At 39.7% G+C, this 21,499-nt stretch overlaps 1 protein-coding gene across 2 annotated transcripts in view; it reads right to left on the bottom strand.

Moving 5' to 3' along the window:
• Positions 1 to 537: 537 nt before the first annotated feature.
• The window catches only part of ptpn11b (protein tyrosine phosphatase non-receptor type 11b), a 40,292-nt gene continuing 19,330 nt past the window's right edge, over positions 538 to 21,499 (bottom strand). Inside the window, exons 3-16 of one of the 2 annotated variants that reach the window (XM_053424521.1) lie at positions 19,649 to 19,843; positions 15,798 to 15,990; positions 15,348 to 15,467; positions 15,019 to 15,132; positions 14,225 to 14,321; positions 13,936 to 14,015; positions 13,451 to 13,606; positions 10,033 to 10,164; positions 8,650 to 8,804; positions 6,966 to 7,033; positions 6,717 to 6,868; positions 5,791 to 5,891; positions 5,034 to 5,159; positions 538 to 3,500 (exon numbers count right to left, since the gene is read on the bottom strand). In XM_053424521.1, the coding sequence (XP_053280496.1) occupies positions 5,072 to 5,159; positions 5,791 to 5,891; positions 6,717 to 6,868; positions 6,966 to 7,033; positions 8,650 to 8,804; positions 10,033 to 10,164; positions 13,451 to 13,606; positions 13,936 to 14,015; positions 14,225 to 14,321; positions 15,019 to 15,132; positions 15,348 to 15,467; positions 15,798 to 15,990; positions 19,649 to 19,843 (1,651 nt within the window). In that variant the 3' untranslated portion in view covers positions 538 to 3,500; positions 5,034 to 5,071. The remainder of the gene's footprint in view (positions 3,501 to 5,033; positions 5,160 to 5,790; positions 5,892 to 6,716; positions 6,869 to 6,965; positions 7,034 to 8,649; positions 8,805 to 10,032; positions 10,165 to 13,450; positions 13,607 to 13,935; positions 14,016 to 14,224; positions 14,322 to 15,018; positions 15,133 to 15,347; positions 15,468 to 15,797; positions 15,991 to 19,648; positions 19,844 to 21,499) is intronic. The other variant, XM_053424522.1, reaches the window with a different exon arrangement.

Below are 21,499 nucleotides of genomic sequence, written 5' to 3'. Positions count from 1 at the left end.
TTGATAAGACAGTTCACGTTTGTTCAGGAGCGGCCATAATAAACGTGGAACTTCCTGAAAATAGATCTAGACTTCTAGTTAACACGGTAAACCAATACAGCTGTACGCCTCCGCACAGCAGCTACATGAAACCGTTCATGCCGATTTAAACTCTCAATTCCCCCCCCCTATCTTTTACTTACTCGTGAGTTACAGAGCATAATTTCGACAGGCCGCTTCAGTCATGAAATATATGTGATTACGGTTGAAACGGGTGTTTTTCAGGAACGTCTTGCTTTTCTAGTAATAACAGCCTGAGCGGTAACTCGTAAACATTGAGGAATATACTGTCACGGTGTAGTGTTTTCAGTGGAGCACTTTTTAAAATGAAGAGACAGCTGGAGGGAATAGGACGGAGGGACGCAGCAGGGTCCAACACAAACACCCCTTCACGTCCCACAGTGAATTCACCCAGAGGCAAAACACAGAAACAACCGTTCACAAAATACCCGTATCCATCTGAAGGCCTGCTGCAGAAGAAAATACAAAACGGAGGAGTAACTTTATATAGTGCCATCATAGAGTTTTTATTGAACTATATGATAATAAACCATTTTAATGCTCATTGCATCAGCAGTTGAAACTTATACAGCAAAAAAGGCGTTTGGGCAGAGCCAGTGCAAAGAGAGGAGGAAAGGGGTGGGGGGGGGAGCCTCCACTGAATCACACGGGAGCACTCAGTTTACCACGACTCACTTCAGCCATTCTGCCTCCGACACAAGAGCAAGGAATCAAAATAAAACAAACAAACAAACAAAAATAAACCCTATCAACATTTTGTTCAAGTAAATGTACGAGGACAAGCAGAAAAACAAACACAGCATCACTACTGCACACCTCCATGCACAGCGGATCAACTCAGGGCCACAACGTACTAATCAATTCTAAATCACAATAATAATAATAATATTAATGACACACGATAAAAAATGAAAGAATGGATAAAACAATCAATTAGAAATGTACTATTTGAAAAAAAACATAATAAAACAACACTGATGGCAAAAAGTCTGTGCACTGACAAAAATACTTCAACACACAATTGACGTCCAGACACAGCCTGAGGCCAAAGATTCTGCAGTTTCACACTTTCAAGTATTGATGTTTCACCATATCACAATTTAACCAGAGAGGCAGAGTGAAATACAAAAACAAACAAACAAACAGAAACACAGAAAATAACAACACCACTAAAGTCATTTGTCATTCATCAGATCAACATCACAGTTCAGACTGGAAAAGGACAAAGGAAAAAACCCAAAGTTCAAATCAGTTAATCGTGTGTGTGTGTGCCTTCACTGACACAGGGCAGAAATGCAGTTTCATAAAACATAGCTTTTATTAACGAACCAAGCATTAAATTAAAAGGGCAATAACTTATCACAGGGAAAGTTTCAAACCAGAAACAGTTGAGTGGCAAAAATCACGAGATATTTGTGAAGTGATGAGAAACACATGTGTGCTGTTCTTCTACTGATGTAGCAGAAGCTTAATAAAAGGAATCTGCTCCAATGATATGATCAACGATGTACTGCACAAGGTTGACTGAGTCAAATTACAGACTTATTCAACTGCGCACTGATCACTCTATATTTAAACGTCTATGAAGAGTCATGAGCCACAGCTATAGAAGCTAATAATAATAATAATAGTAATAATATAATCCTAATAATAATTCCTGATTGAGTGTGTGTGCTTGAGCAGGTGAGCTGGTGGAGGAAGAGGAATGGCTGGACCACCAACACAGTTGTCCCTCACTCCTAGTTTCTTTTCATGAGGGTAGACTGAACACTTCATCATTATTACCAATCGCTTTTTTCCTGCAGACCATTAAGTCATTCGATCTTAAACGCGCTGGGCCAGATGTCACCAGCGTGTCTACTTCACTGGGATATTTTGGTGCTGATCCTGGAGGCTAAAAATAGCAGACAATCTGCCAGTCAGCACAGGGGGCTGAGTGCTCTGCAACGCCACTGTCTTCCTTATCACATCAGTGACGTCGCTCAGCTATCATCAAGCTTGGATTACGGCCATCTTCTAAATTACTTTTTGGAGACAAATCTATTCTTCAATCTCGGGCCGATGGCCATCTGGCTCGCTGTAATCGGCCCCTTTGCCTTATCTCCTTGTGACGATCTCCCCCGACAGATGTTGAACTGCATCAGACCGGCTGATTAACGAGAAAGGCCAGACAATGAAGCAGCGGTCGGCCGAGCTCACCTCCAACAACCCGTTCAGGAATCCTCTCAACCCCGTTTCCTGTCAATGGTGGACTTCAAAATACTATCATGATAAAAATGTAAATTAGCGCTTCGGGCTGCTGCTTAGACAATTGTGCTTAAATATGACCACCATTAAGCTCTTTTATAAATATAACTATACTTAAAAAATAAACATCTCATATGTTACACATCCATGATACCAATGGCATCAAGAAGTAATTAAAAGAAGCGGACCACTGGAGGTCACGACCAACAGAACTTTACTAAATGACTAAATTTACTTATATGCAACAGCACAGGAAGTTTCTTTCAACTCTTTCAAAACACTCTGACAAATCCCCCAAAAAATTTAAAATAAAATAGTCTACTTTTACACCGCAAATTAAAATGAGAAATTATTTTTATCTTATAAGAAGGAGTTTGCTTGCCCTTCATGTGCTTCAGGATCCTGTGTTTTTTGTAATTGCCCTCGCTATCACTCAGCGGCCACCTTAATAACCACCACAGCTCGAGTGGCAGAACGCAGCGAAAACAGTCTTAGCTTTGAGTTCAAACAACAACCAGTGAGGACAGGGAGAGAGAGAGAGAGAGAGAGAGAGAGAGAGAGAGAGAGAGACAGAAACAGAGAGAGAGAGAGAGAGAGAGAGAGAGAGAGAGAGAGAGAGAGAGACAGAGAGAGACAGAGAGACACAGAGAGAGAGAGAGAGAGAGAGAACAGAGTGGTTTCTGTGAACAAGTGGACAACCTGCTCAGCGTTGACCTCTTCGTGGGTCTCGTACAGCTCTGTTCATGTCAGGCCAAGGGCAAACTCCATGTTCAAGATCCGTCAGCCTGAGGAAAAACTGGCTGTTGCTTAATGTCACGTTGGGTTTTCAGGGTTTGGAAAACAGTTATAGTGCAGATTTGACAGCAGGTTTTGGGGAGTTTAGATTACAGACACATCCTGTGTCAAGGCACTTCTGCTGGTAAGGAGAGGGAGAAGATTTGGAGGCTGGAGCGAAAAGGGGAGAGAGACGAAGGAGGACAGAGAGGCCCTGAGCGCAGGCACTATGCTATAGAGTCCTCCTCTCCGCGGAGGTTGAGGTTTTACTCCTGACAGAGAGAGTCAGCAGGACGGCAGCCGGAGAGCGCCACCTGAAGCCCAGGTAGGGTCCACAGTTGTGCGGCGTATTCAGAGCACCACGCTCTCTCCTCCATTCGAGGGATTCAGGCGCTAACGAAGCGACACCTCAGCTGAAACTGAAGCACACAGAGAAGTTGAGTTAACTGGTGTCCCTTTAAGCAACCAGCCAGTCAAGTTGCAGTTTACACCTGTAGCTGTCCAGACCATAGAGTGTCAATAAAGTTGGACATCACTTTTCCACTTCATACCACTATCTATCTTTACCTAAATATCCCAGATCAGAACGCCGCCATCTTGCACATTACTGTTCTGTAGTGATCGGGGACGGGAGGCTTGGTGGTGAGGTCATATGGATACACACACTCAGCCAGTCTTGAGTCTTGACAATCTTGACTTTCAGCTGTCAATCATGACATTTCACCTTTATCATCGAATAACAAATTAAAACCCATCTGACTGCAACAATTATGATTTAAATAAACAAATGATTTCATCCATGATCCATCAGTTAACATGGAGGAGAAGGGGTTATGACATATACTGCAACCAGCCACCAGGTGGCGAAAGGGACACTTTGGCTTCACTTTTAGGAGGCAGTCATTTCGTCCATCTTTATTTACAGTCTATGGTCAATACTTGTATAATGTATTTAATAAAGCCACATTCTAATCAGTTCATCCTCGAGTTCTATTGAACTTTCACAAGAGCCAGAACACATTTTGACCTTGAAAATTTACCTTTGACCAGTTTTATCTTTATACCAAATTTACAGGAATTCCCTGATGGGATTTCTGAGCTATCACATTCACAAGAGTGGGAAAGACAACAAAAATGTACGGGCCTCTGACTTTGGCTGCCATGTGTGTGGATGGATAAAACAGAGCAACTAAGAAATTAATATTTGCCATTTTTGGGGGGAAATTCTTATAAAATGTCCGTTTAGATTCATTTTCAACTCCAGACAAACTAAAAGGGGATAATGAATAACATGCAGTTTAATATACATTCACTGATAATTAAATCTGTGCCTTTGCGTCTTCTGCTGATGACCCCAAACCAGAGCCATGATTCACTCACTTTAACGCTGCTGGATTTCTTCTCTGTTCTATTAACCACCGTGAGCTAGAAAAAAATGCGACTGGGAGAACTGAGGTTTATTTGATTATAAATGGAACATAAATTGAATCTTTTGTTGCTTTAGGTAGAGATCAGGATTTATTTTCTTAAGGAAGCTCAGATGCTCCCAGCCCCCCTATAATTCATATCTTGAAAGTATGAGAATATTTCTCATCTACTTACATGAGGAAAATTCATTTGATTCACTAGAAGACACTGAGCTGTCTTCAGACGATGGAGACGTTTTTAACCGCACGATGATTTTAGATTTTAGTCCGGGTTTTAGTTTCTGTCATACATTTAACACAAGCCTTCATTTTAGACCAAATATTGGCTGATATTATTCCAACAAAAGCTATAGAACACCTAATGGGATCCAAAATTTGACGACGATACTCTGACAAATTTGTTCATATTTGCAGTAGAAAAATACCCAAACCAGCTGATAGTTTTCAACAACAGTGCCTGGATGTGTTCTGTCAAAGCCCAAACTGATATTCCAACATAGTAAATGAATTGAATGAAATACTTACAAAGAGGCAGACAGAGAAATGTGGACGTTCCGACAGTATTACCTCCTGGTGTTACTGCTAAAAGACGTCTGAGGGCTTTTAAAGTTTATATTCTCGTACACACTCGACGAATCATCATTTGTCATCCTACAACAAGAGAAGATATTCACAGAGAAAACAAATGAACAACTTTATCAGGGTGACTACAGTTTCCCCAGGTTGAATTTGAGACTCCTTAATCTCTCATGAAGTTAAATTTAATTTAATTGCATGGTGAAAGTATGACGGAGAACCAAAAAGGATGATATGAGCCATGTCCAAATTCAGAGGCTGCATTATTTGAAGGGTGCGTTTGAAGACCAATTGCGTCACAGTGCCGTGACTAGATTGTCCCAATTTTGAAGGCTCCTCGAGAAACGAAGGCTCCAGATGCGGATCCTTTCCAACCTATCTCTGGATTAATTGGGTTTCAGTGACGAATCGTTTTTCAAAGATTTAATGGCGCCGGCAAGCAACGACACTTCCAATGCCTGAGTATCACACTTCCACCCAACCGATTGTTACATTAATATCAAGTGGCATTACAACTTGCTCCCTTCTGTATAATGCAGTCTCTAAATTAAGACTTTTTTTCTTTTTTTAGAAACATCATTTTACTTTTCAGTACTTTTCAGATTCCCTGTTTCATTTATTCTCTAATATTGTTCTGTGATACTGTTTATCAATCAAACCATTAGCTGCTTAACCTTCCCCACTGTACGGTAGGAGTTATACTTACACAGAAGACGAGCGTGAGGATGCCACGCTGGGTTTGGATCTTGAGTTGGTCATCTGGGGATATTTGATATTGGAATATTCCCTCTCCTTCAACTTATTTCTCTGCAAAGCGTCAACAGGAGTGAATGAGTCCGATTCAGGCTACAAACCAAGTTACAAACTATTACTGTCCACATGACACACATGTGGCTCTGTATCAGTAATAATACCTGTCCATACTAACCCCGCTGAAATGTTTATCACGTGACAATTCACGTATACTGCAAATGTGCGTGCCGATGTATACAGGAAGTAGATTGTCTACACTGAAGTTGGCTTCTCAGTTACAGAAAATATCACGGGAAACCACAATTGTGAAAAGAAAGACGAATGGAGCTGTAACTGGTAATTTGTGTTTCCATCATCCTAACACTGCTGGTAGTCAAGTCATGATTGATAAGACCTAATAATGAAGCCAATGTAGACGACTGCATCATTATTTCCAAAAATCTGTTTTTGCCCGTCTTAGTTTAGTTTTCAAACTAAAACTGGGCCTGCAGTGTTTCCAAACTGTTCTCTTTTAGGCACGCTAGTGGAGTGGGTGGCAGGTGTGAACATAGCCCCAATGATGCATTTTAAAACTAGAACTAGAAAGTGGTTGTGTGGCTGCAGCCTCAGTTTAAAGGATAAGATCCTACGCAAATACCTCACCAGCTGTCACGAGTCCAATACCTGAATGAAACTTTGAACAGTTCCACATTTAGTGGAACAGCCCTTTGGAGATAGCTGTTTGCTTCACTGCTCTAGCTGACATAACAAATGCTGCCGGCCTTCACACTCTGAGATCAACACATAAATGTTTTAAAGCCTTCGTTACTGTGCCATAAAAGAGTTTTGTCCTCAATCTAAAGTCACCATAGATCTTTGATTTAAAAAGCAGTGGAGTACCTGCTCCTCCTCCAGTCTCTTCTGGGCCGTCTCTATGTACTGCTGCACAGCCATGTAGATGAACTTATACTGGGCCTCTGTCTGCACCATGCCCGACCTCTGCTGCCGTACCCTCTGGATGGTCTTAGGGATATCGATGTCACAATCTAGACCTAGAACACCCACACGGACACACATACAGGAATGAGCCCAAACTTTCAAAGTAAAATAAAAAGTCCATTATGTCACTTTTATATCTAAGAGTCGTACCTTGGCGGTTAATAATATCGATGAGAATGTCAACGACGATAATGGTGCCTGTCCTGCCGATGCCTGCACTGCGGGAACAGCAGAATGAAAAGTCAAACCATGTGTAATCAAAACCCTAAAAAGAAATATCAAGGCAAATTTAGTAAATAATTTTATAGTAATCAACAAGTTTCCTTAGGATCAAGAGTAGAAGGGTTTTTGCAAAACCTACATATCGATGCAAGTAAAGTTTAAGGTGGTGAATTGTAAGTTGGAACCAGAAATAAAGAAGCTTGATGTTTTAATTAAAAAGCTGTTAGATCACTCTGAGAACTCAAAGTTATTCTCTCCACAATAACAACATTCATTTATCAACAGCCCACTGATCAGTGAAAGAGTCAGATGTTTCTGTCACTCCGTCATCACGTTTGAACAACATGTTTTGGTGGCTGGGTATTGTGAGAGACATGGAGTGCGACCGGGCTTTTCCATTCACACTAATGGGCAAATCTGTTATATTAGTAACCAAACATGTCTGCTGTGAACGTGAAACACACCAGTGAATGCTTGCTGACAGCAAAACATCAAGATATTTAGACATCTGTTAATCCAGCATGAATTCATTCATGATTAACTAAATCTGTGTGACATCTGACATGAAAATGAATCAGAAATATTGACATTTCTCAGCTTGTTAAACCAAATCAGAAATTATAACTCTGGTCTTGTCTGTCAAGACGAGGTGAATGTCCTGACCACAGCAATACAAACAACTAATTGTTTCAATTAGCTGTTTCAAAAGGTTTCAGTTCAAGTGGCAACACAAGGATTAAGTGTAATTAAGAGCCAGTGTGTTTGTAGTACAGAGGACCAGCTTTATGTGATGAGAGAAAATCTTTGCTAACTCTGTGAAGACCTGTTGCTGTAACAAAGACACACTTTTGAAACTTAATTTAAGTGAATATCACTGATCAATTCAAAGCACATTTCATACAATTTAAATTTCATAGATTCATGTCAATTCCAGCCAGTTAAATGTCTGTGTAAAATAATCGTATAGAATCTTGCACCAAACAAAGGACATAATGTGTGTTTTAACTTGATAAGTGAAACAGGATCATTCTATCAGTTGTGAGGAGAACGACAAGGTGAATCCTCCTTACAATGCACGTAGGTTCAATTTCTGTTTAACACATTAGTTAAGAGGAGAGTGCCACCTTGTGTTTTGTGTGGGTCTTAGAATAGTTAGTTTTCTTTTCCCCTTGATTTCTTCTCTTTATGTAGATGCTTGTTATGTTTAGTGAGTTGTATTATATTTTATTAAGTCCCTCAATTTTTTTCTCTTCTTTTCCCTTTCTTTCCGCTATAAACATCAAAAAGCCAATTGCAACCTACAGAGCTTCGCCTAAAGCTACTTTATTGTGTAATGTTGTGAATGTCCTCTCAAGGATTGTTTTATGTAATATAGTAAAGCTGCCCTCATGTTTTAAGGCTATCAGCCCTATGTGTGTGCCTGAGTGTTCAAAGCAATGCAGACTTGATGCAATTCTAATTACTGTTGTTGATTTCAGATTAGAAACTGTGTTAGTAGATCATCTCACTTATTCTCTCAACCTAACTGAGCAGTATTTACGTTAAGGCCCCACCACTGTCTCTTCCAAGCAATATAATATCAAAAGTGTCTCTCTGTCCCTCCTGGTTGTACCTGCAATGGACAACAATGGGTCCAGTGTCTGGAATGGTGCTCTGAGTGCGGTTGGCCTCCTCTAGGAACCAGAGCACACCGCCAGGCTCGTTGGGTACCCCGTGGTCGGGCCAGCTCAGATACTGATAGTGCCAGATGTACCTCAGAGGCTCCTTCTATAACGAAGACACAACAGAAAACATTATTTGAAGAGGTGGTCCAATTTTTCATTACACACTTCCAGTATCATTGTTTTCTAACTCTTTTGTCTCCATTCTGTCTCCTCAGTGTCTTCTCACAGAACCTCACTGTAAGAAAACACAACATCTACAATCCTCATTCAACACAGAGATACACTGTGAAGTCCAGAAAAGCTTATATGATACTTGATTCAGGTATCCAAGAAGGTATTTTTCACATTGATAGTCAGTAAAAAACGTCTATGTGCTCACTTGAGCTCACTGTGACTGCTGTGATGGAGGAATAATCTCTGGTAGTCTGCCACACTGCAGATACACCAGCACTAATCAGTGTCCCTGAATGCAGGAATATGCTTTTGTGCAAAGTGCGGATTGTTCCTCATTTCTTACAGTGGAATTAATGATTAGGATCAGAACGAAGGATTAAAGCAGCCGGGAGCCGTTACTATAAACAGTCAGTGGAAAGGAGCTTGGGTAGACTTCTCTGTCCGCTTCAGTCTCCTGTTTGAGAGTAACCTTGATTAACTACAATATCTCAAGGAATAAGGGATGGTGGATTAACTTCAGCTCAACTGTGTTTCTCCAACACACAAACATTACAGTTTGACTGAAGCATCACTTGGGGGCAGTCTGTGCAGACAGTTTGCCAGGTTGTTCTCAGACAGGCTTAGTAGACTGAGCTCCGCCATTGTAGTTTTGAGTAGAATACAGGATTTTGAATATAAATATACAGGAAATTACATTTGCACGCTAACTACAACAAGACTGGGTGTCCTCAAGTTCCACACCATTAACAATGTCTCACTGCTCTGATCAAGGTAAAAAACAATCTGTGCAAAACAAAATAAAAAGCCTTTTATTTACTATTATTTAACTAATATTTTCAGGTATAAATTAACAGCATTAAGTCAAGTTTTTTATTATCTAAAGCTGGAGTGTAAGAAAATCTCTATAAGGATTTTTAAAAACTTGGATGAGCTTCTACTTTCTACTATTTCTGAATCTGCTTCTTGTATTCTCAGGGCCATGGAGTCAAACCTCCTGTAAGTTCAAGCACGTGCTAGAGGATTGAGAGATTGTGTGTGAGTGTGTGTGTGAGTGTGTGTGTGTGTGTGTGTGTGCGTGCGTGTGAGTGAGTGAGGTGTTCGATAATCTGACCCTAGGTCAGTGGGTCAGCTCTGACTGAGAACACAGTTCTTCCTACCCGGTCCAGTCGGGTCACCTCCAGCTTCCTCAGGATGTAGTCTTGCGCTGACTGCTCATCCATGTTCCTCACCAGCACCTTCCCAAACTCCTTGCTGGCGTGGAGGTCCGGCCAGTAGCGCACACATTTGTTCTGAAAGAGAGGAAGTAGTGAGAGAGAGGTATAGAGAGAGCAGAAGGAGGGTGACAAGCATTAGACAATCTAAAGAATCAGCTCATCTCAAGCAGCTTTCCAATCAGCTTAACTGTCATACTATCCTTGTCAGCCGTCTAGCTCTCCCTCTCTCTCTCCCCTCCCCCACACACCACACACCCCCCACACACACACACCATCATCCGTACTAGGCATATCCACACATCTCTGTTGGAATCAGATAATGCTATCAAGTGCACTCTTTCATCTTTAAATGAAGAACAAAATGGTTGATGGCAACACAGTTAACCAAGACAAATGGGCTAAATCGGTAAGGTACCAGTGTCAACACAGCTGATTTGATCAGCCCTGTTATGTTCTTCACATGTTAAAGGTAGTGATTCATGACATGTTATGTTTAAGATTTGGGTTATTTCGCTCCCGCTCTCTCAATGAAATCTTAAGTGTCTGATTACAAAACGTTCTCGGCCCTTTCCTTTTCTCTCTATATATGCTGCCCTTAGCATCAATCTTTGAAAAACATAATATCTCCTTTCACTGCTTTGCTGACGACATTCAAATATACTTGCCCCTGAACCACAAAACTAAGACATCACTGCAGCCACTCCTTGAGTGCTTAAATTACGTAAAATTATGGATTTTCCTCATATTAAACAACAATAAAACTGAGGTTATCATTTTTGGACAATCTGAACTGCAAAATGTGGACATTCTTGGGCCTTTGTCTTCTTATACTCGCTCAACTGTAAAGATTATTCGGGTTCTTTTTGACAGGGCTTTTCATTTTGATAGACAAATCTCCTCAAGAGTCAGAGGTAGCTTTTTTCAACTGCGACAATTTGCAAAGGTAAAGGCCTACCTACCACAAAAGGACCTAGAGACAATTATACATGCGTTCATAACCTCCCGTCTGGATTACTGTAATTCCCTGTATATAGGCTTAGACAAAGCATCCATTAAACGCCTGCAGCTAGTCCAAAATGCTGCTGCTCGCCTGCTGACTAGGACAAAAAAGAGAGACCATATCACACCCATGTTGCGCCTCCTACACTGGCTTCCTGTCTGTCACAGGATAGTTTTTAAAATCTTACTTTTGACCTTTAAATCTCTTAACAGAATGGCACCGTCTTATTTATCAGAACTTCTTATAATGCACAATCCAGTTAGGGAACTGAGCTCAGCCACTCAACTGCTCCTCGACAAAACAAAACTAGTAACATGAGGAGATCGCGCATTACCAGTGGCCGCCCCAAACCTGTGGAACAACCCACCACTTCATATGAATTCTGCCCCGTCTTTAACACTATTTAAATCACTATTAAAAACGCACCTGTTCTCACAGGCTTTCAGTTGAGTGCGTCTCAGCTCAGCTGATTTTATTTATCTTATCGCATTTCTTATATTTTATTTTGTTTAATATTTGTATTAATATTTTTAGGATTAGGGTTTTTATTTGTATTACTTGAACTTTAATGTATTAGGTTCTAACTATCCGTTGGTCATACCACTCCACCTTTAAAGCACTTTGGTCAACCAAGTTGTTTTAAATGTGCTACATAAATAAAATTGACATTGACAAAACACCCACCACGGATCACAGATCTCCATCATTACAAATAATCAATATCAATCAGCTCAATATCAAGCAGTGGATTATTGAAATAAGTGAGAAAAACGTTTTCGACTTTATGAATTAGCTTCCTAGTTTACCAATATACAGTTAGGTCCATAAATATTTGGACATTGACAAAATTGTCATCCTTTTGGCTCTGTACACCACCATAATGGATTTTAAATGAAACACTCAAGATGTGCTTTAAGTGCAGACTTTCAGCTTTAATTTGAGGGTATTTACATCCAAATCAGGTGAACGGTGTAGGAATTACAACACATTTCATATGTGGCACCCCCCTTTTTAAGGGACCAAAAGTAATTGGACAATTGGCTGCTCAGCTGTTCCATGGCCAGGTGTGTGTTATTCCCTAGTTATTTCATTGACAAGGAGCAGATAAAAGGTCTAGAGTTCATTTCAAGTGAAGTATTAGTGTTTGGAATCTGTTGCTGTCAACTCTAATTATGAAGTCCAAAGAGCTGTCACTATCAATGAAGCAAGCCATCATTAGGCTGAAAAATCAAAACAAATCTATCGGAGAGATAGCAAAAACTTTAGGTGTGGCCAAATTCAACTATTTGGTACATTCTTAAAAAGAAAGAACGCACTGGTGAGCTCAGCAACACCAAAAGACCCGGAAGACCACGGAAAACATCTGTGGTGGATGACAGAATAATTATTTCCCTGGTGAAGAAAAACCCCTTCACAACAGTTGGCCAGATCAAGATGAGATACAGATGAGCGAAAAATCAACTTGTACCAGAATGATGGGATAAGAAGAGTATGGAGAAGGGAAGTAACTGCTCATGATCCAAAGCATACCATCTCATCAGTGAAGCATGGTAGAGGTAGTGTTATGGCGTGGGTATGTATGGCTGCCAATGGAACTGGTTCCCTTGTATTTATTGATGATGTGACTGCTGACAAAAGCAGTAGGATGAATTCTGAAGTGTTTCGGGAAATATTATCTGCTCATATTCAGCCAAATGCTTCAGAACTCATTGGACGTCGCTTCACAGTGCAGATGGACAATGACCCGAAGCATACTGCGGAAGCAACCAAAGAGTTTTTAAGGCAAAGAAGTGGAATGTTCTGCCATGCCCAAGTCAATCTCCTGACCTGAATCCAATTGAGCATGCATTTCACTTGCTGAAGACAAAACTGAAGGGAAAATGCCCCAAGAACAAGCAGGAACTGAAGAAAGTTGCATTAGAGGCCTGGCAGAGCATCACCAGGCACGAAACCCATTGTCTGGTGATGTCTATGGGTTCCAGACTTCAGGCTGTCATTGACTGCAAAGGATTTGCAACCAAATATTAAAAGTGACAATTACATTTATGATTATGTTAGTTTGTCCAATTACTTTTGGTCCCTTAAAAAGGGAGGGCCACATATAAAATGTGTTGTAATTCCTACACCGTTCACCTGATTCGGATGTAAATATCCTCAAATTAAAGCTGAAAGTCTGCACTTAACGCACATCTTGATTGTTTCATTTAAAATCCAATGTGGTGGTGTACAGAGCCAAAATGATAGAAATTGTGTCAATGTCCAAATATTTATGGACCTAACTGTATAAGACAGATACATTTCACACCATTGATCTCCACCATCTTACTGACTATTTGCTTTATTTTTAAGCAAAACACTCACCCGCCCTCGCTCTACCTCCTTTGTGGTCATGACAATGACATGTGTATTCTCCTGATACACCATCTTCCAAAAGTCATTGACTGTGTTTTGTAGGCACCCCTGGGTGGCGATGAAGACTTTGCAGTCGTCCATGTGGCGTCCCTCTTCATGCAGACTCTGTACAGAACATAGATACACTTAATGTAGTAGTTTTACTCTGAGACCATAGAATCCTATTCTCGCAATGATGATAAAGTCAAATATAAAGAACTATTAAAAATATTTCGAAATAAAAATCTGTTATTATACATTACATTATCTACGTTGACTGATACATTTAATGTTTTCAATTGATGCTGAACTAAACCATATTTCAAAATTATTTTTAAAGATGAAGCTCCCCTTTAATTCCACTTATATTGAGTGTTTGCTGAATGCTGTGTATTAATGTTATCAATCAAACATAGGGGTTGATACAAGGTTTGTATGATTCTGAAAAGACTCACTCTGATGTAGTTGGCATTGATGTAATCTGACCCAGGAATATCTGGATCCATTTCCCTGAGTTCAACACGAGTTGTGTCGACTGAAAAAAAAAAAGAAGTCAAACCGTCATTACTACACAACAAAAAGTTCACCTTTTTCAAGTCTAATGTCAAATGATAGGCTGTGAATATTATCAAAACCAAATCTTGACACTTAGGGGAGGCCTCTATATGGTCTGTCGTATATTTGTGTCACTGTTTCCACAGGAAGTTGGAGAGACAGGAAATGGCAGGTTGCTGCTTGACTCACAGGGGAGGATATTCTTGTATCGGTTTTTACTCTTGTTTTCTGGCTTCTGGCCGTCTTTCCGGGGATACAGCAGTTTGCACTCCTGCTGCTGAAGTACCTGATGGTTGATGAAGAAAGAAAAAGGAGAGCGTAAAGAAAAATGACACATTTTCCAAGGAGGTACGAAACGAAAAAGAACATCCACTGTAATGTAAAACTGCATTTGTCAGTATTTGGGGTCCACACTTAAGAAGAAGAATTATCTTTTCAGAAACAAAAACACTAAAATACACAAATTTTTTTATGCATATCTGATCAATTTTTCTATTCTGTGATAACTAAAACCAATTGTATGTCATACATAAGAAGCCAGATAGACAATATGTTTGCACTGTTTTCCTGACTTCCAAATAGCCTATGAGGTAGAAACATACAAGCAACAAATGTAATTTTTTTTTTATAAATTCAACAACCAGATAATGATCAGTTAATATGATTTTATTGAAAAACAAGCTGTCAAATACTTGTATTGTTTCAGTAAAAGCCTATTAATAATCCATCGCTTAATATGTACTCAAAAATGGAAAATATTCGCATTTATAACATTTGTAATTTGTAACAGTTGCACAAAAATGACAAAAACTGAAAGAACACATAGGAATCAAATCATCCAGCTCTTAAATGAAATCTCAGTCGATAAAGGTGTTGAAATATGTTGACCAACACTATTAGCTGAAATATCAATATCCCCATATTGGTTTTAAATGATGATTGATAGTAATAATTTAGTTGTTGACAGTTTTGAGGACACATACCTCAAATTCTTCCCAGAATCCTTGTTTGGGCTTCTCAGAGTTGTCTGCTACTTTGTTGAGCTCCCGTACCCGGTTCTCAATGTTGGCTGCGTTTATCCTCGTGGCATTAAATGGCTGTTGTTGTCATGTTGGAACAGGAAATTAAATTTATCAACACAAAAACAATAAAAATTTAAAAAAGCACAACAACATCCCAGGGGAATAACATTTAAGTGTGGTTTGAATTAAACCAGCATCTTGCAACACATTCACGCCTTCATGATACTTTTTGAAAGAGATTCACCGGATTGGATTTTTTTGTTGTTGTTTGTTAAATTTGAATTCCATACCTGTTTGAGGTGCACTACAATGCCACTTTTCTCCACCATGGGGTTTTTCTTGTAGTGATCCACCAGATCAGCCAATGTGTCAAACCTCTCACCTCCGCCCACGTCGTATTTACCGTCCTGCTGGAGACAGACATCGACAGTTAAGGCGTTATTAGGGTTCATCCACACTATGTTTTAGTTTTAAAACACATCACTGATGCAAAATTTACACCTGCAACCAACACCACCCAAGAGCCTAAAACAGAAGTTTGGAAACATTGTTGTCCTCTTTTTGGTTTGAAAAATGATGCTTAAATGTACAGTGACTCACATGACTTGACGTGAAGCACCAACAGTATGCTGAGGTGGTGTTATGTCAACTATAACCCTCTGGTGTGTCTTAATCCATTTCAAAAAAACTCTTTTGTTTGGTTTCTGTATATGTCAGGGGTTCTGACTGCGTTACCTCACCTGGTAGCGTATCATAACATGTGTGACCTTGGTCTTGCGATCCACGTTCTCATGTTTCTCCTCATTGGTGAGAACCGAGAGGACGAAGTCGCCCGGTTTACTCTGGCTCTCCCGTACCAGGAAACTGCCGGCCTTGCCTTTGTCTGAGAGCAGTTTCTCTGCATCTCGCCCAGACAGGTGTCCGTGGTACCACCTGCAGATGAGTCAGAAAAAAAAGACTGTGAGAAACATAAACTATAATAGAGAAACAAAATGGGAACTAGAGCCGGACTGACATTTCAATACGAGCTTTTCACAGACATATGCGCATCTGTATCAGTGTTTTTAATTGCTGATATGTGCAGGTTTAAAAACTCTTATTTAAGGTGTAAACAAAGCAGAGAAGACATTTCTGTCTACAAGTATACACATTTTTTAAATTTGCTTAAATGCACAATAATCTTGGCTTTAAGCGTTCAAGTCATATAAACTGGCTTTGATTATTAACGTGAAGCTACAGCACCTTAGACATAAAATATTAACATACAGCTGACAAGACGTGTTCAAAAACAGAGTGAATATCAGCGTTTATTATTTCAGACTGGATGCTTTCAGCAGCTGCTTCTCCAACTCATGTGGAGATCAATACGTTTAGCCTCTGGCTGGATGTGGTTTCAAGGTAGATGAATTACCAAGACAATGGAGAGGAGAGCTGAGGCAGAAACTTGACCAAATGAGTGGGAGGACCAGCATTATGCTTCCTGCCTCAAGGGAAATTTTTTTTTATATTGGTAGGTTATGGGTTAACATAACGTCTATCTATATGTGCTCTGTGGGAGAAGACGCATACTCAAGAATAAAATTGTCTAGTTGCATCCTCACTCAGTTGCTGATGAAAAACTGCAAGTCTGCTTGTTTTTTCTACCTGTGTGGTGTGTTCGAGCGTGTAGGAGGCTCTGATAACAGATGCATGTAGAATGGAAAAAAACCACTTAAACCACAGCCATAGATCACAAGTTCATAGACCTAAACAGAAACTGGGATAAACCCACTGCAATGTGCAAAGGTGTAGAAAAAGTGAATCTATACAACTCGCTCCGCAGCCGTTATAGCTTTTAAATGTTCAAAATGCTTCCTGTACGTGTGTGAGTGAGAGCGTGCATGGACTCCAGGCTCATACACGCGCTGTTATAACCTCACATTTCAAATCAGGTGTGTAGGTGTGATGACGTGTTTATCTGCGTCCAGCTCGTGTATACAAGAATGTTTGATGTTTTCTTGTAGCTGCTAGTGAGCATAAACAACGGCAGCACCACCCACTTTGTTTTTTAGAAGATGAATGTGGGAATATGCCACTATTTATGCATGTGGATGTGAAGTGCATCTAAGTTTATAGTGTGGGTGTGTGTGTGCACAGAATGCGTCCTCTCTACATGAAGTATATCTAAGCAAACATTTGTGAGTTAGTACAAATTTAATAAGTTAAGTTTTAAGAGGAATTATATTGTGACATACCATAAAACTGATTCAAAAAGTCACGAAATTCTGCTGTTTAAATAGAATTAAATTATATATATTTTTTATCGAATATTAATAATGGATTTTGTAATTATACAAATTACTTTGGCATGTAAGCTCTACTAATCGACTTAGTCATTTTAGAAATGTGTTACCGTTGTGTAGGTTCTTGACAGTGTGCACTCTGAGTACTCTGTCTTTAAAAAACTCAACATCTTAACCATTGTTGCCTTTTTTATAAGCGTAAGCGGAGATCTACCATCATGATATCTTCCAAAAAAATCACTTACTTTTATGCACAAACATAAATATACACAAAGAAAGGAAGTTATGCAACTTTATCTATTCAATGCGCAATATTCACATTAACATCAATTCATATTTACAGCATCTGTTCAATGCACAATATTTAGCTTCTCAGTTCAACAATAGGTTTTGCAGAGGAGCTGCAACTGCTGCACAAGGGTTTTAAATAGAGGCTTTGCCTTGAAAATGGCCATAAATATGACTATTTCCTGTGATTAAAAATAGTAATGTTTACTAAAATAAATACCAGTGCTCTACACTATGAAGCTGTGCATCTACCGCTCCTGCAAGTATCTCTCCATAAAAAACTAACGTTTTAAACAAAAGAAAGGATTAGGTCAACAGAAAAGCTGGAGTGCTGTTATTTTAAATTGCTTACAGAAAGTGTTACAACAATTTGTTTGTGACATAAATTCAACAGATAAACATTAAAACTCAGGTGAAAGATGATTTTCTCTGTTTATTCTGCTGGGAAACACAATGTTTATCTGTCTATGTCACAAACGTCTTAACAACGCTTCCAGAACCCATTTCAAAGTAAAAGCACTCCATTAATTTGTTCTAACGGGGCTTTGATTGTTATCGACAGACCAGAAGATGCTCTTCATCATACCGTAGAGTCCTGGTGTTCAGATGAGTACATAATCTGACTTGTATGAAGGAAATACAGTAGATAAACCAGCAGCTCTGCCGCCAGTAGCAGACTCACAGCGCCATGAGATCGACAATGAAAACTGTTGAGATTGACCGGTAGATTGCGTTGACGGGTTGGTGACCACTGATGTAAAGAGTCACTCTAGTTAAGGAGAGGCCTTCAGTGTAGATTAGAGATGTTTAGATACAAGCATTGCAAATTAGATTCGATACTGCTGACATTGCAGGGTCGGGCACCAGGGAGTACTCACACATACGTACCGATCTGATACCACGCTCTGAAGTATTTTAAAACTGCAACCTTCTTTCCGGGAATTACTCCATCATCGCACTTAAAGAGCAGTTACGCTGTAAAAGCACTGGTAAGTATTGTTGTGGTGAAGAAGAAGTGATCTGTGGTAGTGTAGCGCTAGCCAGAGTTGGCTAAAATGGCACCATATTTTACGCTGGACAGTCACAAAATTAAATGGCGATGTGTGACTTCTGCTTTGAGGGTTGTTGTATATGCCTAGATTTATTAATTTGTGTTCTCTTGAAGGTATGACTTCCAAACTGGATGATGTAAGAAGTTATATCAGATTCATTCTATGTATCTATTTGTTTTTCAAAGGGTTTAACCTGAGCCAAGCTAACATTGATAGCAATCACCACTTCCTTACAGGTAAGCAGCAAAATATGTTATATACTTTTTTCTTTTTTTTAAATGCACTAGTATCGGAACGGTATTCGCTAGCGGCTGATACACAAAAACCTGGTATCGGAATCTGAATTGGAACATCTCTAGTATAGACCTATTAACTGTTCAAGAAATACCAGTTCACCTGTGAGCCTCATCTTTCTGCACTGGTGATGGCACTGAAATAACGCCTCTCACTTGCTCGTATGACAAGATGTAAGATGTTAATTGCAGCAAAACTGTCTCTGTAGTTTCAGTATGGAATCGCATCCTAATTATGCGAAAACCTAAAGCATAATATTGAAAAAGTGCCTTAAATCAAAATTAGCATTAAAATCAAAAGTATTCCGTTTTTTTGTCAAGTTTTAATCACTGTATGGTGAAAACAGCTCAGAACTGCATTTAGGCAGAAACAGGACTCTGGAGCTGAAGGGAGAATTGGCCTCATAACATTTCTCAGGTGGTTTGGCTGCTTCTCATGGCATTTCCAAGCTCTTGAGTCTGACACTAAAGATGTGGGTATAAAAATAACCTATAATAATAGCCTATGGTTAGACACATACATATAGTTTTAATGAATTGAGAGAAAACACTTTAACAACAAGTGGGGTTGTATTTTAATAAGTTTAATTTCCATCTGCATGGATTTATCCACATTGGGTTTCTGTGTAAGCAAATGTGAGCATATTTGCATGTGTGGGGGCGTTAGTGTCGTCACCTCTCAGAGGTGGGGTCCTTGCAGTTGAGTGGGTACTTGAGCTCGATGACATGGCCGTTCCTCTCGCGCAGCAGATCCTGTTGTTCTGTGTAATATTGGATCAGCTCGGCCAGCGTGGCAAACTTCTCCCCTCCATACAGGTCGTAGTAGTCGCCTGAGTTCTGGATCTTAATGTGGGTCACCTCATCGTTACGCCTGTGCAGGGGGAAAATAAAACACAGAGGGAATCGAGTCACCCAGTTTGTTTCCGTGCCTGTAAACAGAGGTGGACTCACTCCAAAGAGGCACTCAACATTTTTTCCGTTTGTATTTATCTTGTTTGCTCGTTCCCTCCAGACACACAAACTCAAAGTATATGCTCACACACAAACAAATCAAGATCGTGCACACTTTGTCGCCCACACTCACTCCCAGAGAACAAATGCACATAAATTACAGTGTAAAAAAAGGTCCAGTTTATCAAACCCGATGCTCCCATTTTAAAACACGATCTAATTTTCTTATACGTTAAAGAATAGGCAATTTGGGTGACATCATTCATTTGTTTGCTGTTATTTTCTCACATGAATCTACCTAGTTTTGTATCTGGAATAGCTAGGCTTTTCTTATGAGGCTGACAGAGTAATAAGTGTATAACATGTAAATTGAATGAAATAAATTTGACCTTTTCCATCTGTGGCAGAATTGAAATGATAAAATAAGCCACAAGCTATTGCAGGAAAAGAAAATGTGAGAAAAAGCTACAGAGACGCAGTGATTAAAAAAAAATCAAATAACAATAACAGATCCACTTTATCGCGCACAAAATATTTTTTCACTTCCACTTCTCTGCAGAAAACAACACAAATCTTCTCAATACACAGTCGTTTTCATTTCTAATGTATTCAGAGGAAGCAGAGCAGGAGGGAAAAAAGATTCATGCAGCTGCCAAGCTCAAAGACCGATAAGCCAGAAAAACATTTGTTACCACTTTACATATTCAAAGTCCTCCGGCTGGTTTGAATAGGTGCACAAAACTCACACATGTATATAAATTTCTATAGGATTTGCCTGGAAGGAAGTGAAGAAAAAGACGAATGCTTCTGTACTCCTTCTATGTAAATCTACTTTTCCATTTTCCATCTCAAAGAACTGCGTTAAACATGTTTCCTGAGCGGAGACAAACAAACATCCTGTAAACATATTAACAAGGATGACACACCAACACATAACTGTGTCAGGGAGCAAAGGGGAGTTAGCCAGGCAGTCAGTCCAATCTGGTCTCCAGGATGAGATACCACAGTATCCTCTCTTCCTCAAACTGATTAGCAGCTAATGGTCATATCAAATGGCACAACTCCTATTTCCCTGCATCACTTTTCTTTTTGTTCTCCAAAAATTCACATTCCTATTTTTTCTTGCTTTTTCCCATCCTCTTACTCCAAATACCGTAAATCCTCTGCTCCATCCTTGCATTCATCTGTCCAATAATCCATCTCTCTCCCTCTCAGTGTTTCCTAGTAATTGCTTTATGGCTCTATTAGCAGCTGTTGGCAAGGTGCCACAGGTCTACGTCCGTGTTAAAGGCCCATTCTCATCTCTCAGACCAGAAACCTCTTTCATCTCAGAGTTTAACAGCATTAAACTTTCAGTCACTTCCTCCCTCTCCCTCTCTCAGACATAGATAACCTTTATAGATGAATACTTGTAAAAAAATACAGGGAGGCAAATTCAGCATCATGTCTGCTAAGCTCTGGCTCAGTAATGTCTTTTTTCTTCTAGGTTCTTTGCCATAAACAGTTAGAATTATAACTACACTTTACTGCTCTTTTTATGCAAAACTGTGTCAATCCTCTACTGATTCACATCATA

Source organism: Pleuronectes platessa, chromosome 6 (genome assembly GCF_947347685.1).
Source record: "Pleuronectes platessa chromosome 6, fPlePla1.1, whole genome shotgun sequence".
NCBI lineage: Eukaryota > Metazoa > Chordata > Actinopteri > Pleuronectiformes > Pleuronectidae > Pleuronectes > Pleuronectes platessa.
Note: the sequence above shows the minus strand (reverse complement) of the source record. Positions and strands in the feature narration are given on the sequence as shown.